This window comes from Pelobates fuscus, chromosome 7 (assembly GCF_036172605.1).
Source record: "Pelobates fuscus isolate aPelFus1 chromosome 7, aPelFus1.pri, whole genome shotgun sequence".
NCBI lineage: Eukaryota > Metazoa > Chordata > Amphibia > Anura > Pelobatidae > Pelobates > Pelobates fuscus.
Window position 1 is genome coordinate 143,025,881 of NC_086323.1, and position 15,023 is coordinate 143,040,903.

Below are 15,023 nucleotides of genomic sequence, written 5' to 3' on the forward strand. Positions count from 1 at the left end.
TGTAATTGTGGACTTCAGTTATCGTTTACTACTTAAAGCTACAGTGCCTGTAATTGTGGACTTCAGTTATCGTTTATTAATTAAAGCTACAGTACCTGTAATTGGACTTAAAGTCAATACCTTTTACTTTTGATAATAAATATTCAAACTATAAGAAATCTGCAGTTGTGTTCCTTCATAACAAATGTTTAGACGTGACAGTGGCCCATGTAAAATGTTGGTAAAATGTGAGGTGAGAACTTTCAAATAAGACTTTATTAAGACAGCTCTTGATAAAGTCGCCAGACGAAACGCGTTGAGCAGTGAGAAGTTTTAAGTATACCCAAGGACAACATTCAGCTTCTTTCACATTCATTTGAAGACTGGTGAATACAGTGAGTGACTGACATCCTGAGGTACTAACGGCTGATATCAACTGTATTGAGCCATTTGGTTGCTGACAAGCTCTTTAGCACAAACAGAAATAATTCTCTTTGTGCAACTTATTTTGTGAGTGTATCCATTGTTTTTATTTATTTTTTCCTTTTGTCATTAAATACTTCACTGTGTATATTTTCTCTTATGTGTTTATTACATGCCATAATTAATTATCTGAATGGTAATTGTAACGGACCGTTTCAGCATAAAAGGGGAAAAATCCGTTTAGGCGATAATCCCCTTTTCTAGAGACAGGCACAGCTACTGCAGAACATCAGAACTACCGAGCTGGATACGAAATAACACTCCGAACTGGAACAGCTGAACAAGAAAAGCATACAATCGGCTTACACTCTTGGCAGTCAGCTTACAATCCAATCCCCCCCAAGAACGAGACGACACTTCATTTTGAGGGTTAAGCAGGAACTCTAGACTGGGACACCCAGTCTGGCTTTTATTTCCAACTCACACATACAGGCCACACCCAGGGGGAGGCATAAAAGAACCAATGACATAGATGTTACCTCCCACACATCCCCTCCCCTTAGTGTGACACATAATCCCATTATGCATACAGAGTAAAATATACTTTTACACAACTTTCATAACTTTAAAACCATACATCACATTCACATAAAAATACATATCCACAATCAATCCATTCAGGGGAACAACATATTAAAAAATGGCATGGATCCGACCAGGGGTTTAAAAGTTACTAAAAGTATCTTTTGGGCCTTGGCTTGCAGCATGGCACAATCTGGCCCAAACAGAAGTAAAACACCCCCCACAATGCATCCCGGCTTCCTCCCTTCTGCCCTGGAGATAATTGGAGAAGTAATCCAATTATCTAGGACTAGAGTCAGACTCCATTAACCACATGGTTGCAAAAAGACAGTAAAAGACATAAAATTACATACTGATACATTTAACACATAAAACACACATTTCTACATATCCCCAGTTTAACTGAACACATAAATACCTACATAATATTTAAGACAGTATTACTGTGATATGTTACAAAGTCTTAAAGGGACATAAGTCCCAATATGTCCATCGCTGATTTTAAAGGGCCAGTAGCAGCAATATAAATTATTACATGCCCAAATATAGTCTTTAAAGTGCAATATGTCCAGGGGCCATAGTCAGCGGGCAGGAGGCTAGCAGCCAGGCTTCTCCAGCCCACAGTGGCGAAGTTGGTTTCGCCACAATTCTCCCCTTTACCAATTAGACTAACAGGGTATCTGACCTCCTGCCGGTCAGTGCCCTGGTTAGTCCAGCAACCCACCCACAGAACAGAAGTAGTAGAGCAGCCCACCCATAATAAACAGTTACCACACCTGGGTGAGGGAGAATTTTGTCCAAGTTCAGGTGCCTCCCCACGGCTGGGTGAGAGACTGATAGGCTGCCTTGGTGGGTTGCTGAGGGGGCAGAGACCAGCGGTACTCTGTCCTGTTGCCAGCACTACCACGGGAGTAGTCTGGTGGGAGCCTGGCTGCTGGAGACCGACTGTCTCCCCTTTAGATATACCGCTCTGTGGCTGGGGGACAGGACCGACCGTCCCTACCCCTGGGGCTGTAAGTGCAGAGACTACGGTCCCATCTGCACAGATGTGGGGCTTAACATCTCCCATTGGTGGGTTAGGCTGCCGCTGGAGAGAGGGTGTAACAAGCTCCTCTCTCTGGACGGTAAACTGCCGCTGGGGAGGGGGGTTAGCAGGCTCCTCTCCCTGCCACTCTCTCTGCTGGTGGAAAGGGGGACCAGCTGTCTCCCCTTTCATTCTCTTGTCCGGCTGCTGGGGTGCGAGACTGACTGTCTCTGCTCCCTGCAGGACACACTGCCGCTGGGGAGGATGGACGACACCATCAGCTCCCTGGGATACACACTGCCGCTGGGGAGGAAGGGCGACACCTTCTGCTCCCTGGGACACACACTGCCGCTGGGGAGGATGGACGACACCATCAGCTCCCTGGGGCACACACTGCCGCTGGGGAGGGAGGCCGCTGCTCTCCTCTCCCTTCGCTTCACACTGCCTTCTTGGCATCTCACTTTGCTGCTGGGGGGCAGGAACAACAACCTCTGCCCCCTGTAACTCAGCCTGCCGCTGGGGAGGAAGGACTGCACCTTCGGCTCCCTTGGACACACACGGCTGCTGGGGAGGATGGACGACACCATCAGCTCCCTGGGGCACACACTGCCGCTGGGGAGGGAGGACGCTGCTCTCCTCTCCCTTCACTTCACACTGCCTTCTTGGCATATCACTTTGCTGCTGGGGGGCAGGAACAACAACCTCTGCCCCCTGTAACTCAGCCTGCCGCTGGGAAGGAAGGACTGCACCTTCGGCTCCCTTGGACACACACGGCTGCTGGGGAGGATGGACGACACCATCAGCTCCCTGGGGCACACATTGCCGCTGGGGAGGGAGGACGCTGCTCTCCTCTCCCTTCCCTTCACACTGCCTTCTTGGCATATCACTTTGCTGCTGGGGGGCAGGAACAACAACCTCTGCCCCCTGTAACTCAGCCTGCCGCTGGGGAGGAAGGACTGCACCTTCGGCTCCCTTGGACACACACGGCTGCTGGGGAGGATGGACGACACCATCAGCTCCCTGGGGCACACATTGCCGCCGGGGAGGGAGGACGCTGCTCTCCTCTCCCTTCACTTCACACTGCCTTCTTGGCATATCACTTTGCTGCTGGGGGGCAGGAACAACAACCTCTGCCCCCTGTAACTCAGCCTGCCGCTGGGGAGGAAGGACTGCACCTTCGGCTCCCTTGGACACACACGGCTGTTGGGGAGGATGGACGACACCATCAGCTCCCTGGGCCACACATTGCCGCTGGGGAGGGAGGTCTGCAAACCCCCTGGCCCGCTCTGATTCCCGCGGCAAGTACTCTCGCACTGCTTTCTTCACCTGCTGTATTAGATCCTCTGAGAGGTTGGGTCCGCATATAGCCAGCACCGCGGTGACCTCTCTGTCATACGCCTCTTGAGTGTAGCTGGGTGCCATGCTTGCTCTGCTGCAGTTGGTTCCTTGTAGATAGGGGCGCTGTACGGGTACTGGCGTTGCCCTCACTTTGTAATCCAGGAATGGTGTTGTCTGTAGCTGTCCCTCTGGTTGTAGGAACGATCCCGCCGCTTGCCACCAATTGTAACGGACCGTTTCAGCATAAAAGGGGAAAAATCCGTTTAGGCGATAATCCCCTTTTCTAGAGACAGGCACAGCTACTGCAGAACATCAGAACTCCCGAGCTGGATACGAAATAACACTCCGAACTGGAACAGCTGAACAAGAAAAGCATACAATCGGCTTACACTCTTGGCAGTCAGCTTACAATCCAATCCCCCCCAAGAACGAGACGACACTTCATTTTGAGGGTTAAGCAGGAACTCTAGACTGGGACACCCAGTCTGGCTTTTATTTCCAACTCACACATACAGGCCACACCCAGGGGGAGGCATAAAAGAACCAATGACATAGATGTTACCTCCCACACATCCCCTCCCCTTAGTGTGACACATAATCCCATTATGCATACAGAGTAAAATATACTTTTACACAACTTTCATAACTTTAAAACCATACATCACATTCACATAAAAATACATATCCACAATCAATCCATTCAGGGGAACAACATATTAAAAAATGGCATGGATCCGACCAGGGGTTTAAAAGTTACTAAAAGTATCTTTTGGGCCTTGGCTTGCAGCATGGCACAATCTGGCCCAAACAGAAGTAAAACATCCCCCACAATGCATCCCGGCTTCCTCCCTTCTGCCCTGGAGATAATTGGAGAAGTAATCCAATTATCTAGGACTAGAGTCAGACTCCATTAACCACATGGTTGCAAAAAGACAGTAAAAGACATAAAATTACATACTGATACATTTAACACATAAAACACACATTTCTACATATCCCCAGTTTAACTGAACACATAAATACCTACATAATATTTAAGACAGTATTACTGTGATATGTTACAAAGTCTTAAAGGGACATAAGTCCCAATATGTCCATCGCTGATTTTAAAGGGCCAGTAGCAGCAATATAAATTATTACATGCCCAAATATAGTCTTTAAAGTGCAATATGTCCAGGGGCCATAGTCAGCGGGCAGGAGGCTAGCAGCCAGGCTTCTCCAGCCCACAGTGGCGAAGTTGGTTTCGCCACAGTAATTATATTTGCACATTTGTGATAGTGGCCCACTCACTGGTATATGTTTTTAACTATACTATTTTTGGATCTTTCTGAAGCTAAGCTTGAAGCATCCTATATCAATGAGCAAAACTGGAGTGTGTGCATGTGAGAAATAGATAATTGGGGGAAAGATAGTAAACAAAGACATAACCTAATCCTTTCCTGATATCTGTCTGAGCTTTACCAATGTGTTGTAGGTGTAACTAGAAATCACAGGGTCCTGGTGGGTGTAAGAATCATTGAAGGCCCTCCTCTGTTAATAATGTGATTATGTGGGGACTTAGAATGATTTTTGTGAGCTGGCTAGTGTTAATTCGTGTGGGCTTGGCTAAGTGCCATTGTGTGTGGGGTGGCTGATTGGCATTGTGTGTGGGTTGGCTGAGTGCCATTGTGTGTAGGGTGACTGAGTGGCATTGTGTGTGAAATGGCTGAGTGGCATTGTGTGTAGGGTTGGCTGAGTGGCATTGTGTGTAGAGTGGCTGACTACCATTATTTGTGTGGTTGCCGAGTGGCATTGTGTGTGTGGTGGCTGAGTACCATTGTGTTTGGGGTGGCTCAGTGGCATTGTGTGGGGGCATTGTGTGGAGTGAGTACCAAACTGTGTGTATTCTGTACATTTATTAATGTACTCCATACATTGCAATATAAATACTATAATTTAGATGTGGTATCTACTTCTTTACACAAGCATAGGTCAAAGATTGACTATCAGGCTTCTCCCACCTCTGGCTGGATGGATGGGGATGCATTAAACGAAGCAAATGCCATAAAACAGTTGATGGTGCACCTTTCTTATGCCCTCTCAATCTATTCCTCTGGGACTTATCTATCTTAAGACACTTGTCTAGAAAAAAAAAAGTATAAAAAAAGAGGCAATAATATCTCAGCACAGAGTAAAATACATTGCTTTTGGTACTTATAGTCTCAGAGAGCTTACAATTTACTATATATGGGGAAACCAGCAAATGTTTGTCAACCAGGTAACCATACAGCTGTTTTAATTATCGACTCTTAGAAATAAACATATTTATCACATGCACCCGCTGTCAATTTATTAACTCCAAACCTGAGCACATATATTGGATTTTCAGGGTGCTCAAGGTCCATCTGCCCATAATAACATTGTCTAGACATGTGCAATTCGTTTCAGTCCGAATATGAATTCGGACGAATTTCGGGCAATTCGGATATTCGGGTACTTCCGAATGTCCGAAGTGCCGAAGTGCCGAAGCACAGTATTCAGTGGTGTATCCTGGTTTTGTGCTGCCCTAGGCAGGACAAAACTCAGGCGCCCCCCCTCCCCCCGCGCCACCCCCACCCAACCTTTCCCCCCGCCCCGCATTCTAAATACACACACACACACTCGCTAACAGAAACACACACACACTAACAGACACACTCACACTCACTAACAGACAAACACACTCACTCACTAGCAGACACAAACTAACATACACACACACTCACAGGCAAACACACACTAACAGACACACACACTAACAGACACAGACACACACTAACAGACACACACACACACACACACACTGACACACACACACTAACAGACACACACACACACACACTAACAGACACAAACACTGACACACACACTAACAGACACACACTCACCCACCCACATTAACCCTTTTTTTTTAAATTTATTTTTAACACATTTTTATTTTTTTTAACACATTTTTTTTAAATTTATTTTTAACAAATTTTTTTTTAACACGTTTTTTTTACATTTATTTTTAACACTTTTTTTAAAAATTAATTTTTAACACATTTTTTTTTTTTAATTTAACACCCCCCCCCCCCCAGCCTCCTTACCTTTGGGAATGCTGGGGAGGGGGGGTGTCTCTTCCTCCCTGGTGGTCCAGTGGCTGCTGGGTGATCGGGCGGCACTGCCTGGCGGGCGGCCGGCTGGCCGGCGAGGGAGCACTTCCCCTGAGCTGTCTGCTCAGTTCCCTCGCCAGCCTCAGAGTGAGGCTGGGAGCCGGAATATGACGTCATATTCCGGCTCCGCCTCCCAGCCTCACTCTGCGGCTGGCGAGGGAGCTGAGCAGACAGCTCAGGGGAAGTGCTCCCTCGCCGGCCAGCCGGACGCCCGCCAGGCAGTGCCGCCCGATCGCCCAGCAGCCCGCCGGCATGTCTGTTAGCCGCAAGGCTAACAAGACATTTGCCTTGGGCATTTGGGGGCGGCTTTTTTTGCCGCCCCCTGGAAAATGCCGCCCAAGGCAAATGCCTTGTTTGCCTCGCGGCTAATACGCCCCTGACAGTATTGCCTAAGTACTAATATACTTACCCAGTGAAAGAAGAAAAATGTTACATTGTATACAATTTTAAATAAAAGTATACAAACATAGCCAGGATTCACCTGTAAGCATTTGCAACACTTACAACAATCAAGTAACATACAATCATATAAAATGTAAGTTACTTGGCCAGTCAGTGTAATGACAGGAATGAATAAGTAGATAACTCCCTAATTCCCACGGTATTAGGGAGCTATCTACTAAAAGGCTGAAAGACCTAAATTGGTCTTTCAGCCAAATTTACTAATACTAAGTAAAAATTACTTAGTATTAGTAAATTATGCCCCTACTCGCTATACCGCGAGTAGAGGCATGCCTATGGCTGCTCACTGTTAAAAAAAACAAAAAAAAGGTCCCCCTTCCCGAGCCCCCACCCTTGAGCGGCGGGTGGGGGCCCTAAATTATAATAAGGGGACGACGACCTATTGTCCTCCCCCCTGGCCCCCACCCCTGAGCGGCGGGTGGGGGCCCCAAATACTAATAAGGGGGGGACCTAATGTCCTCCCCCCTGGCCCCCACCCTTGAGCGGTGGGTTTCGGCCCTAAATAGTAATAGGGGGGACCTAATGGCCTCCCCCTGGCCCCTACCCCTGAGCAGTGGGTGGGGGCCCTACAGTAAAATAAGGGGGGGACCTTATGTCCTCTCCCCTGGCCCCCACCCCTGAGCGGCGGGTGGGGGCCCTAAATCCTAAAAAGTGGGGGGACCTAAGGTCCTCCCCCCTGGCCCCCACCCCTGAGCGGCAGGTGGGGGCCCTAAACACTAATAAAGGGGGGGGGACCTAATGTCCTCCCCCCTGGCCCCCACCCCTGAGCGATGGGTGGGGGCACTATATACTAATAAAGGGGGGGGACCTAATACCAGGGGTGGGGGCCCTAAATACCAATAGGGGGGGACCTATTGTCCTCCCCCCGAGCCCCACACCCCTGAGCGGTGGGTGGGGGCCCTACATACTAATAAAGGGGGGACCTAATGTCCTCCCCCCTGGCCCCCACCCCTGAGTGGCGGGTGGGGGCCCTAAATACCAATAGGGGGGACCTATTGTCCTCCCCCCGGCCCCCACCCCTGAGCGGTGGGTGGGGGCCCTAAATACCAAAAGGGGGGGACCTATTGTCCTCCCCCCGGCCCCCACCCCTGAGCGGCGGGTGGGGGCCCTAAAAAAAATGTCCCCCCCAGGTGACTAGGGGTCCCCAAACCCCTAGTCACCCCCTCCCCCCCCCCAAAAAAATGATCCCCCTACCTACTCCCCTCACTCTAAAAATAATGATGGGGGGACCTTTAACAAAGAACCTGTAAAAAAAAAAATAACTTACCATTCAATGTTTTCTTTCTTCTAAAATTTTTTCAGCCCCAAAAAAGGCCAAATAAAAAACCATAATAACCGACGCAATTAAAAAAAACAAAAAAAAACGAGCGCAAAAAATTATTATCCATCTTCACCCATGGAGGGCTCCGCGGAGACTGAGCTCTGCAGGGCGGGGGAAGGCTTATAAAGCCTTGCCCCGCCCTGCAATTAGGCTCAGAGCACTCTGATTGGTGGGTTTAAGCCATCCAATCTGAGTGCTCTGACAGGTAAATGAAGAGACTGACAGGTAAGTCTCTACATTTACCTGTCACAGCACTCTGATTGGTTGGTTTGAAATCCACCAATCAGAGTGTTTTGTGTCAAATTACACAGCGTGGGAAAATTCCAAAGAACTTTCCCACGCTGTGTAAAATGACACAGAGCACTCTGATTGGTGGATTTCAAGCCACAGGCTGCTCACTGTTTACTAGACATGCCCCGACTCGCGGTATAGCGAGTAGGGGCAAAATTTACTAATACTAAGTCATTTTTACTTAGTATTAGTAAATTTGTCTGAAAGACCAATTTAGGTCTTTTAGCCTTTTGGTAGATAACTCCCTAATACCGTGGGAACTAGGGAGTTATCTACTAAGCGGCTGCAATAGAAGTGCCGAAGTCCCGAAATTCCGAAGTGTCGAATTTCCGAAGTGTTGAACTGCTGAAGTGCCGAACTGCCGAAGTGCTGAAGTGCCGAAGTTCCGAAGTGTTGAAGTGCTGAATTGCGAAAATTCCGAATTTCGGAATGCCGAACCGAACCGAACATTTTCCCCATGCACATGCCTAACATTGTCCATCTGTCCATTTGGATTGCAATAAGTAATAACTGATTTATATATTTATATGTTGCTGATTACAATCTTGACAAATTAATTTCTCAAATGCATGACCACCCCTAATCGCAGTAATATGTCCTGTCTATGTGCCTTATGATGTATGTTTCTGCAGTGGCCTTTGACACCATCATATTTTTCAAAATGACACCATTCACCTAAAAGATTGTAGGTAACAGCAGGGGCATATTAGCCGCGAGGCAAACAAGGCATTTGCCTTGGGCGGCATTTTCCAGGGGGCGGCAAAAAAAGCCGCCCCCAAATGCCCAAGGCAAATGTCTTGTTAGCCTTGCGGCTAACAGACATGCTGGCGGGCTGCTGGGCGATCGGGCGGCACTGCCTGGCGGGCGGCCGGCTGGCCGGCGAGGGAGCACTTCCCCTGAGCTGTCTGCTCAGCTCCCTCGCCAGCCGCAGAGTGAGGCTGGGAGGCGGAGCCGGAATATGACGTCATATTCCGGCTCCCAGCCTCACTCTGAGGCTGGCGAGGGAACTGAGCAGACAGCTCAGGGGAAGTGCTCCCTCGCCGGCCAGCCGGCCGCCCGCCAGGCAGTGCCGCCCGATCACCCAGCAGCCACTGGACCACCAGGGAGGAAGAGACACCCCCCCTCCCCAGCATTCCCAAAGGTAAGGAGGCTGGGGGGGGTGTTAAATTAAAAAAAAAAAAAATGTGTTAAAAATTAATTTAAAAAAAAAAGTGTTAAAAATAAATGTAAAAAAAACGTGTTAAAAAAAATTTGTTAAAAATAAATTTAAAAAAAATGTGTTAAAAAAAATAAAAATGTGTTAAAAATAAATTAAAAAAAAAAGGGTTAATGTGGGTGGGTGAGTGTGTGTCTGTTAGTGTGTGTGTCAGTGTTTGTGTCTGTTAGTGTGTGTGTGTGTGTGTCTGTTAGTGTGTGTGTGTCAGTGTGTGTGTCTGTTAGTGTTTGTGTCTGTTAGTGTGTGTGTCTGTTAGTGTGTGTTTGCCTGTGAGTGTGTGTGTATGTTAGTTTGTGTCTGCTAGTGAGTGAGTGTGTTTGTCTGTTAGTGAGTGTGAGTGTGTCTGTTAGTGTGTGTGTGTTTCTGTTAGCGAGTGTGTGTGTGTGTATTTAGAATGCGGGGCGGGGGGAAAGGTTGGGTGGGGGTGGCGCGGGGGGAGGGGGGGCGCCTGAGTTTTGTCCTGCCTAGGGCAGCACAAAACCAGGATACACCACTGGGTAACAGCCTCTTTTAAGGTTGTTGCCTTGTTTTTTGAAACAAATAAATAGGAGCTGTACTGGGTAATATGAGAAGCACATGTGACATTTTACTCAAAACAGTACTGAACTGTGCATTATTTTTTTCCAAAAGCATCTGTTTCTCTCCCTGCCCTGTGCCCAATCGCTCTTAAATGGCTCAGTAGCAACCTTGGCACTGATTAGAGGTAAGAAAATAACCTTTAAACAAGCTACTCAGTTTACTTGGCAGAATCCTAATGTGTGGCTTTTCTATATAATTCAGTACCATGAGAATTCAAAGTGCATTTCAATTCTCCAAGTCAGCTATGCTTCCAGTTTGGTTGCTTTGGCCTTACATTTGCTTTAACTTTAATATGAAATGCCCAAACAGTCTCACTTTAGCAGATAACACTGATTGCCTTTTTTCTCCTATGGGTGAATGGCTGACAATTAAATGTTGTGGTTCACAACTAAAATTCTCAGGTGTTCTCTTTAACACAGGGTTAAGAATATATTGTTTTTTCCTTAGGATAGTGGCGTACTAACGAGGGGGTGAGGAGAGGTCTGCTCCGGGTGCTGCTTGTTAGGGGGGTGCTGCCAGGGCTGGGCGGCACAGGCAGCTGCTTAGGGTGCACTGGCCAAGGGAGTGCAATTGTTGAGTGCAGTGCGTACCTAGAGAATTTGGCACCCAGGGAGAATCCAATATTTGGAACGCACCCAATCCTAAAATGTAAAAAAACACCCACAAAAATAAATTTGTTTTTGAGAATATATATTGCGCAAACATGTAAACTGTATATCAACTTCAAAAAAATAGGACTATGAAAAATAAATGATTAACTTATATAGCACACAGTACACAGTACACAGTACACAACACACAATAGACAGCACAGAGCACATTATACACAGCAGAGAGCACACAGTAAACAGCACAGGCTGTGTCTCTTTTTCACAAAAGCCCCCCTTTGTGTCTCTTTCACCCCCCAGCCCTATTGCGTGTCTCTTTCACCCCACAACCCTTCTGTGTCTCTTTCTTCCGCCCCAGCACCTCTGTGTGTCTCTTTTCCCACAGCCTATTTTGGTTGTATCTCTTCCACCCCCCATCCCTTTGCATTCTTTTCCACTCCACCTCCATTGTGGTCTCTTCTCTTCTCCGCTCCTGTGCCTGTTGGCCTCCCTCCATGTAGCTTGGCAGGGTGGACTGTGGTAGAGCATCTTCTAAAGTTCTACCCAGTCTGACAGGAAGCTGTTTGTTGCTCTCAGTGAGCACTACCTGTCAGACCGGCTAGAGGATACAGAAGATCCACTACCACGGTCCACTTGGCCATGTTACATGAAATGACTGCCAGAACCGGAAAAGCACTGTGCAACACCTATAAAATAGTGCGTGAGAAAAGTCAAAGAATAACTGGTAAATTCAATAATCCAGGACTATTTATTGCACAGTAATAAAGGTATATTCAACTGTGCTGTAAACCAGAGACAAGCAGAAGGTGTGTCAGTGATCTAAAATATTGACAATAATATGGTGGTATCAATACAGACATTTCTGGTGCTTGAGTAATTTCACTGCTAACAGATTAAAATGGAAAGACATACGTTTACAACTGCTTCTTTGGTCTGTGCCATGTCTGAGATGACTCCATCAGTGATAATTAGGAGAACGTAATATTGGGATCCATCTGTGATCTGACCAGCCGCTCTTTGGAAGAACAAAGAATAAAACACAAAATGATATGTTACAACATCATGTATTAATATATAGAGAGTGCTGCAATGGTTATAGATTTTTACATAAAACATTTGGAATTCCAGCCTCTTACATAACTGAAAAAAATACATCACTGAGAGTTGGTGAGCAGTACACATCAGACTGCGGTCAGTGTTCCATGCAGTTAGGCAAACTGATGTGGCTGCTGTTGGTAGAATACTCAGGTACACAGCAGTTCTTACTGGGGGATTTAACCAGGAAGAAATCCCCCAATATATTTAAAACTAAATTACTATGCCTATTACAGCATTGCAAAGTAACCCATATTAATGTATATTATATACAACTGATAAAAAGTTACATGCCCATTAGTGATGTCCCGAACGGTTTGCTTGCGAATAGTTCCTGGCGAACATAGCTTGTTCGCGTTCGCCACGGATGGCGAACATATGCAATGTTCGGTCCGCCCCCTATTCGTCATCATTGAGTAAACTTTGACCCTGTACCTCACAGTCAGCAGACACATTCCAGCCAATTAGCAGCAGGCCCTCCCTCCCAGACATTCCCACCTTCAAGACAGCATACAATTTAGATTAATTCTGAAGCTGCATTCTTTTTTTTTTTTGTGTTTGTGTTTATTATACATTATCCTCCATAGCCAGTAACCTGTGTTTATTATACAGTATCCCCCATAGCCAGTAACCTGTGTTTATTATACATTATCCCCCCATAGCCAGTAACCTGAGTGTAATATAGAGACACTGTGTGTAATACAGAGATGCTGAGTATAATACAGGGATACTGTGTGTAATATAGAGATACTGTGTGTAATACAGAGATACTGAGTGTAATACAGGGATACAGTGTGTAATACAGGGATACAGTGTGTAATACAGGGATACAGCGTGTAATACAGAGATACTGAGTGTAATACAGGGATACAGTGTGTAATACAGGGATACAGTGTGTAATACAGAGATACTGAGTGTAATACAGGGATACAGTGTGTAATATAGAGATACTGAGTGTAATACAGGGATACTGAGTGTAATACAGGGATACTGTGTGTAATATAGAGATACTGAGTGTAATACAGGGATACTGTGTGTAATAGAGAGATACTGAGTGTAATACAGAGATACTGAGTGTAATACAGGGATACTGTGTGTAATATAGAGATACTGTGTGTAATACAGAGATACTGAGTGTAATACAGGGATACTGTGTGTAAAAGAGATACTGAGTGTAATACAGGGATACAGTGTGTAATACAGGGATACAGTGTGTAATACAGAGATACTGAGTGTAATACAGGGATACTGTGTGTAATATAGAGATAATGTGTGTAATACAGAGATACTGAGTGTAATACAGGGATACTGTGTGTAATACAGGGATACTGTGTGTAATATAGAGATACTATGTGTAATACAGAGATACTGAGTGTAATACAGGGATACAGTGTGTAATACAGAGATACTGAGTGTAATACAGGGATACAGTGTGTAATATAGAGATACTATGTGTAATACAGAGATAATGAGTGTAATACAGGGATACAGTGTGTAATACAGGGATACAGTGTGTAATACAGAGATACTGAGTGTAATACAGGGATACTGTGTGTAATACAGGGATACTGAGTGTAATATAGAGATACTGTGTGGAATATAGAGATACTGAGTGTAATACGGGGATACTGTGTGTAATATAGAGATACTGTGTGTAATACAGAGATAATGAGTGTAATACAGTGATACAGTGTGTAATACAGGGATACAGTGTGTAATACAGAGATACTGAGTGTAATACAGGGATACAGTGTGTAATACAGGGATACAGTGTGTAATACAGGGATACAGCGTGTAATACAGAGATACTGAGTGTAATACAGGGATACAGTGTGTAATACAAAGATACTGAGTGTAATACAGGGATACAGTGTGTAATATAGAGATACTGAGTGTAATACAGGGATACTGAGTGTAATACAGGGATACTGTGTGTAATACAGAGATACTGAGTGTAATACAGGGATACTGTGTGTAATATAGAGATACTGAGTGTAATACAGGGATACTGTGTGTAATAGAGAGATACTGAGTGTAATACAGAGATACTGAGTGTAATACATGGATACTGTGTGTAATATAGAGATACTGTGTGTAATACAGAGATACTGAGTGTAATACAGGGATACTGTGTGTAATATAGAGATACTGAGTGTAATACAGGGATACAGTGTGTAATACAGGGATACAGTGTGTAATACATAGATACTGAGCGTAATTAAGGGATACTGTGTGTAATATAGAGATAATGTGTGTAATACAGAGATACTGAGTGTAATACAGGGATACTGTGTGTAATACAGGGATACTGTGTGTAATACAGGGATACTGTGTGTAATACAGAGATACTGAGTGTAATACAGGGATACAGTGTGTAATATAGAGATACTATGTGTAATACAGAGATATTGAGTGTAATACAGGGATACAGTGTGTAATACAGGGATACAGTGTGTAATACAGAGATACTGAGTGTAATACAGGGATACTGTGTGTAATACAGGGATACTGAGTGTAATATAGAGATACTGTGTGGAATATAGAGATACTGAGTTTAATACGGGGATACTGTGTGTAATATAGAGATACTGTGTGTAATACAGAGATAATGAGTGTAATACAGGGATACAGTGTGTAATACAGGGATACAGTGTGTAATACAGATATACTGTGTGTAATACAGATATACTGTGTGTAATACAGGGATACAGTGTGTAATACAGGGATACAGTGTGTAATACAGAGATACTGAGTGTAATACAAGGATACTGTGTGTAATACAGGGATACTGTGTGTAATACAGAGATACTGAGTGTAATACAGGGATACAGTGTGTAATACAGGGATACTAAGTGTAATACATGGATACAGTGTGTAATACAGGGATACAGTGTGTAATACAGGGATACAGTGTGTAATACAGAGATACAGT

General features: G+C 45.3%; 1 protein-coding gene across 1 annotated transcript in view; it reads right to left on the minus strand.

The window, feature by feature from the left end:
* The window catches only part of CPNE9 (copine family member 9), a 367,849-nt gene that overhangs the window by 27,813 nt on the left and 325,013 nt on the right, over window positions 1-15,023 (minus strand). Inside the window, exon 18 of the mRNA XM_063426739.1 lies at window positions 11,909-12,011. Within this exon, the coding sequence (XP_063282809.1) occupies window positions 11,909-12,011 (103 nt within the window). The remainder of the gene's footprint in view (window positions 1-11,908; window positions 12,012-15,023) is intronic.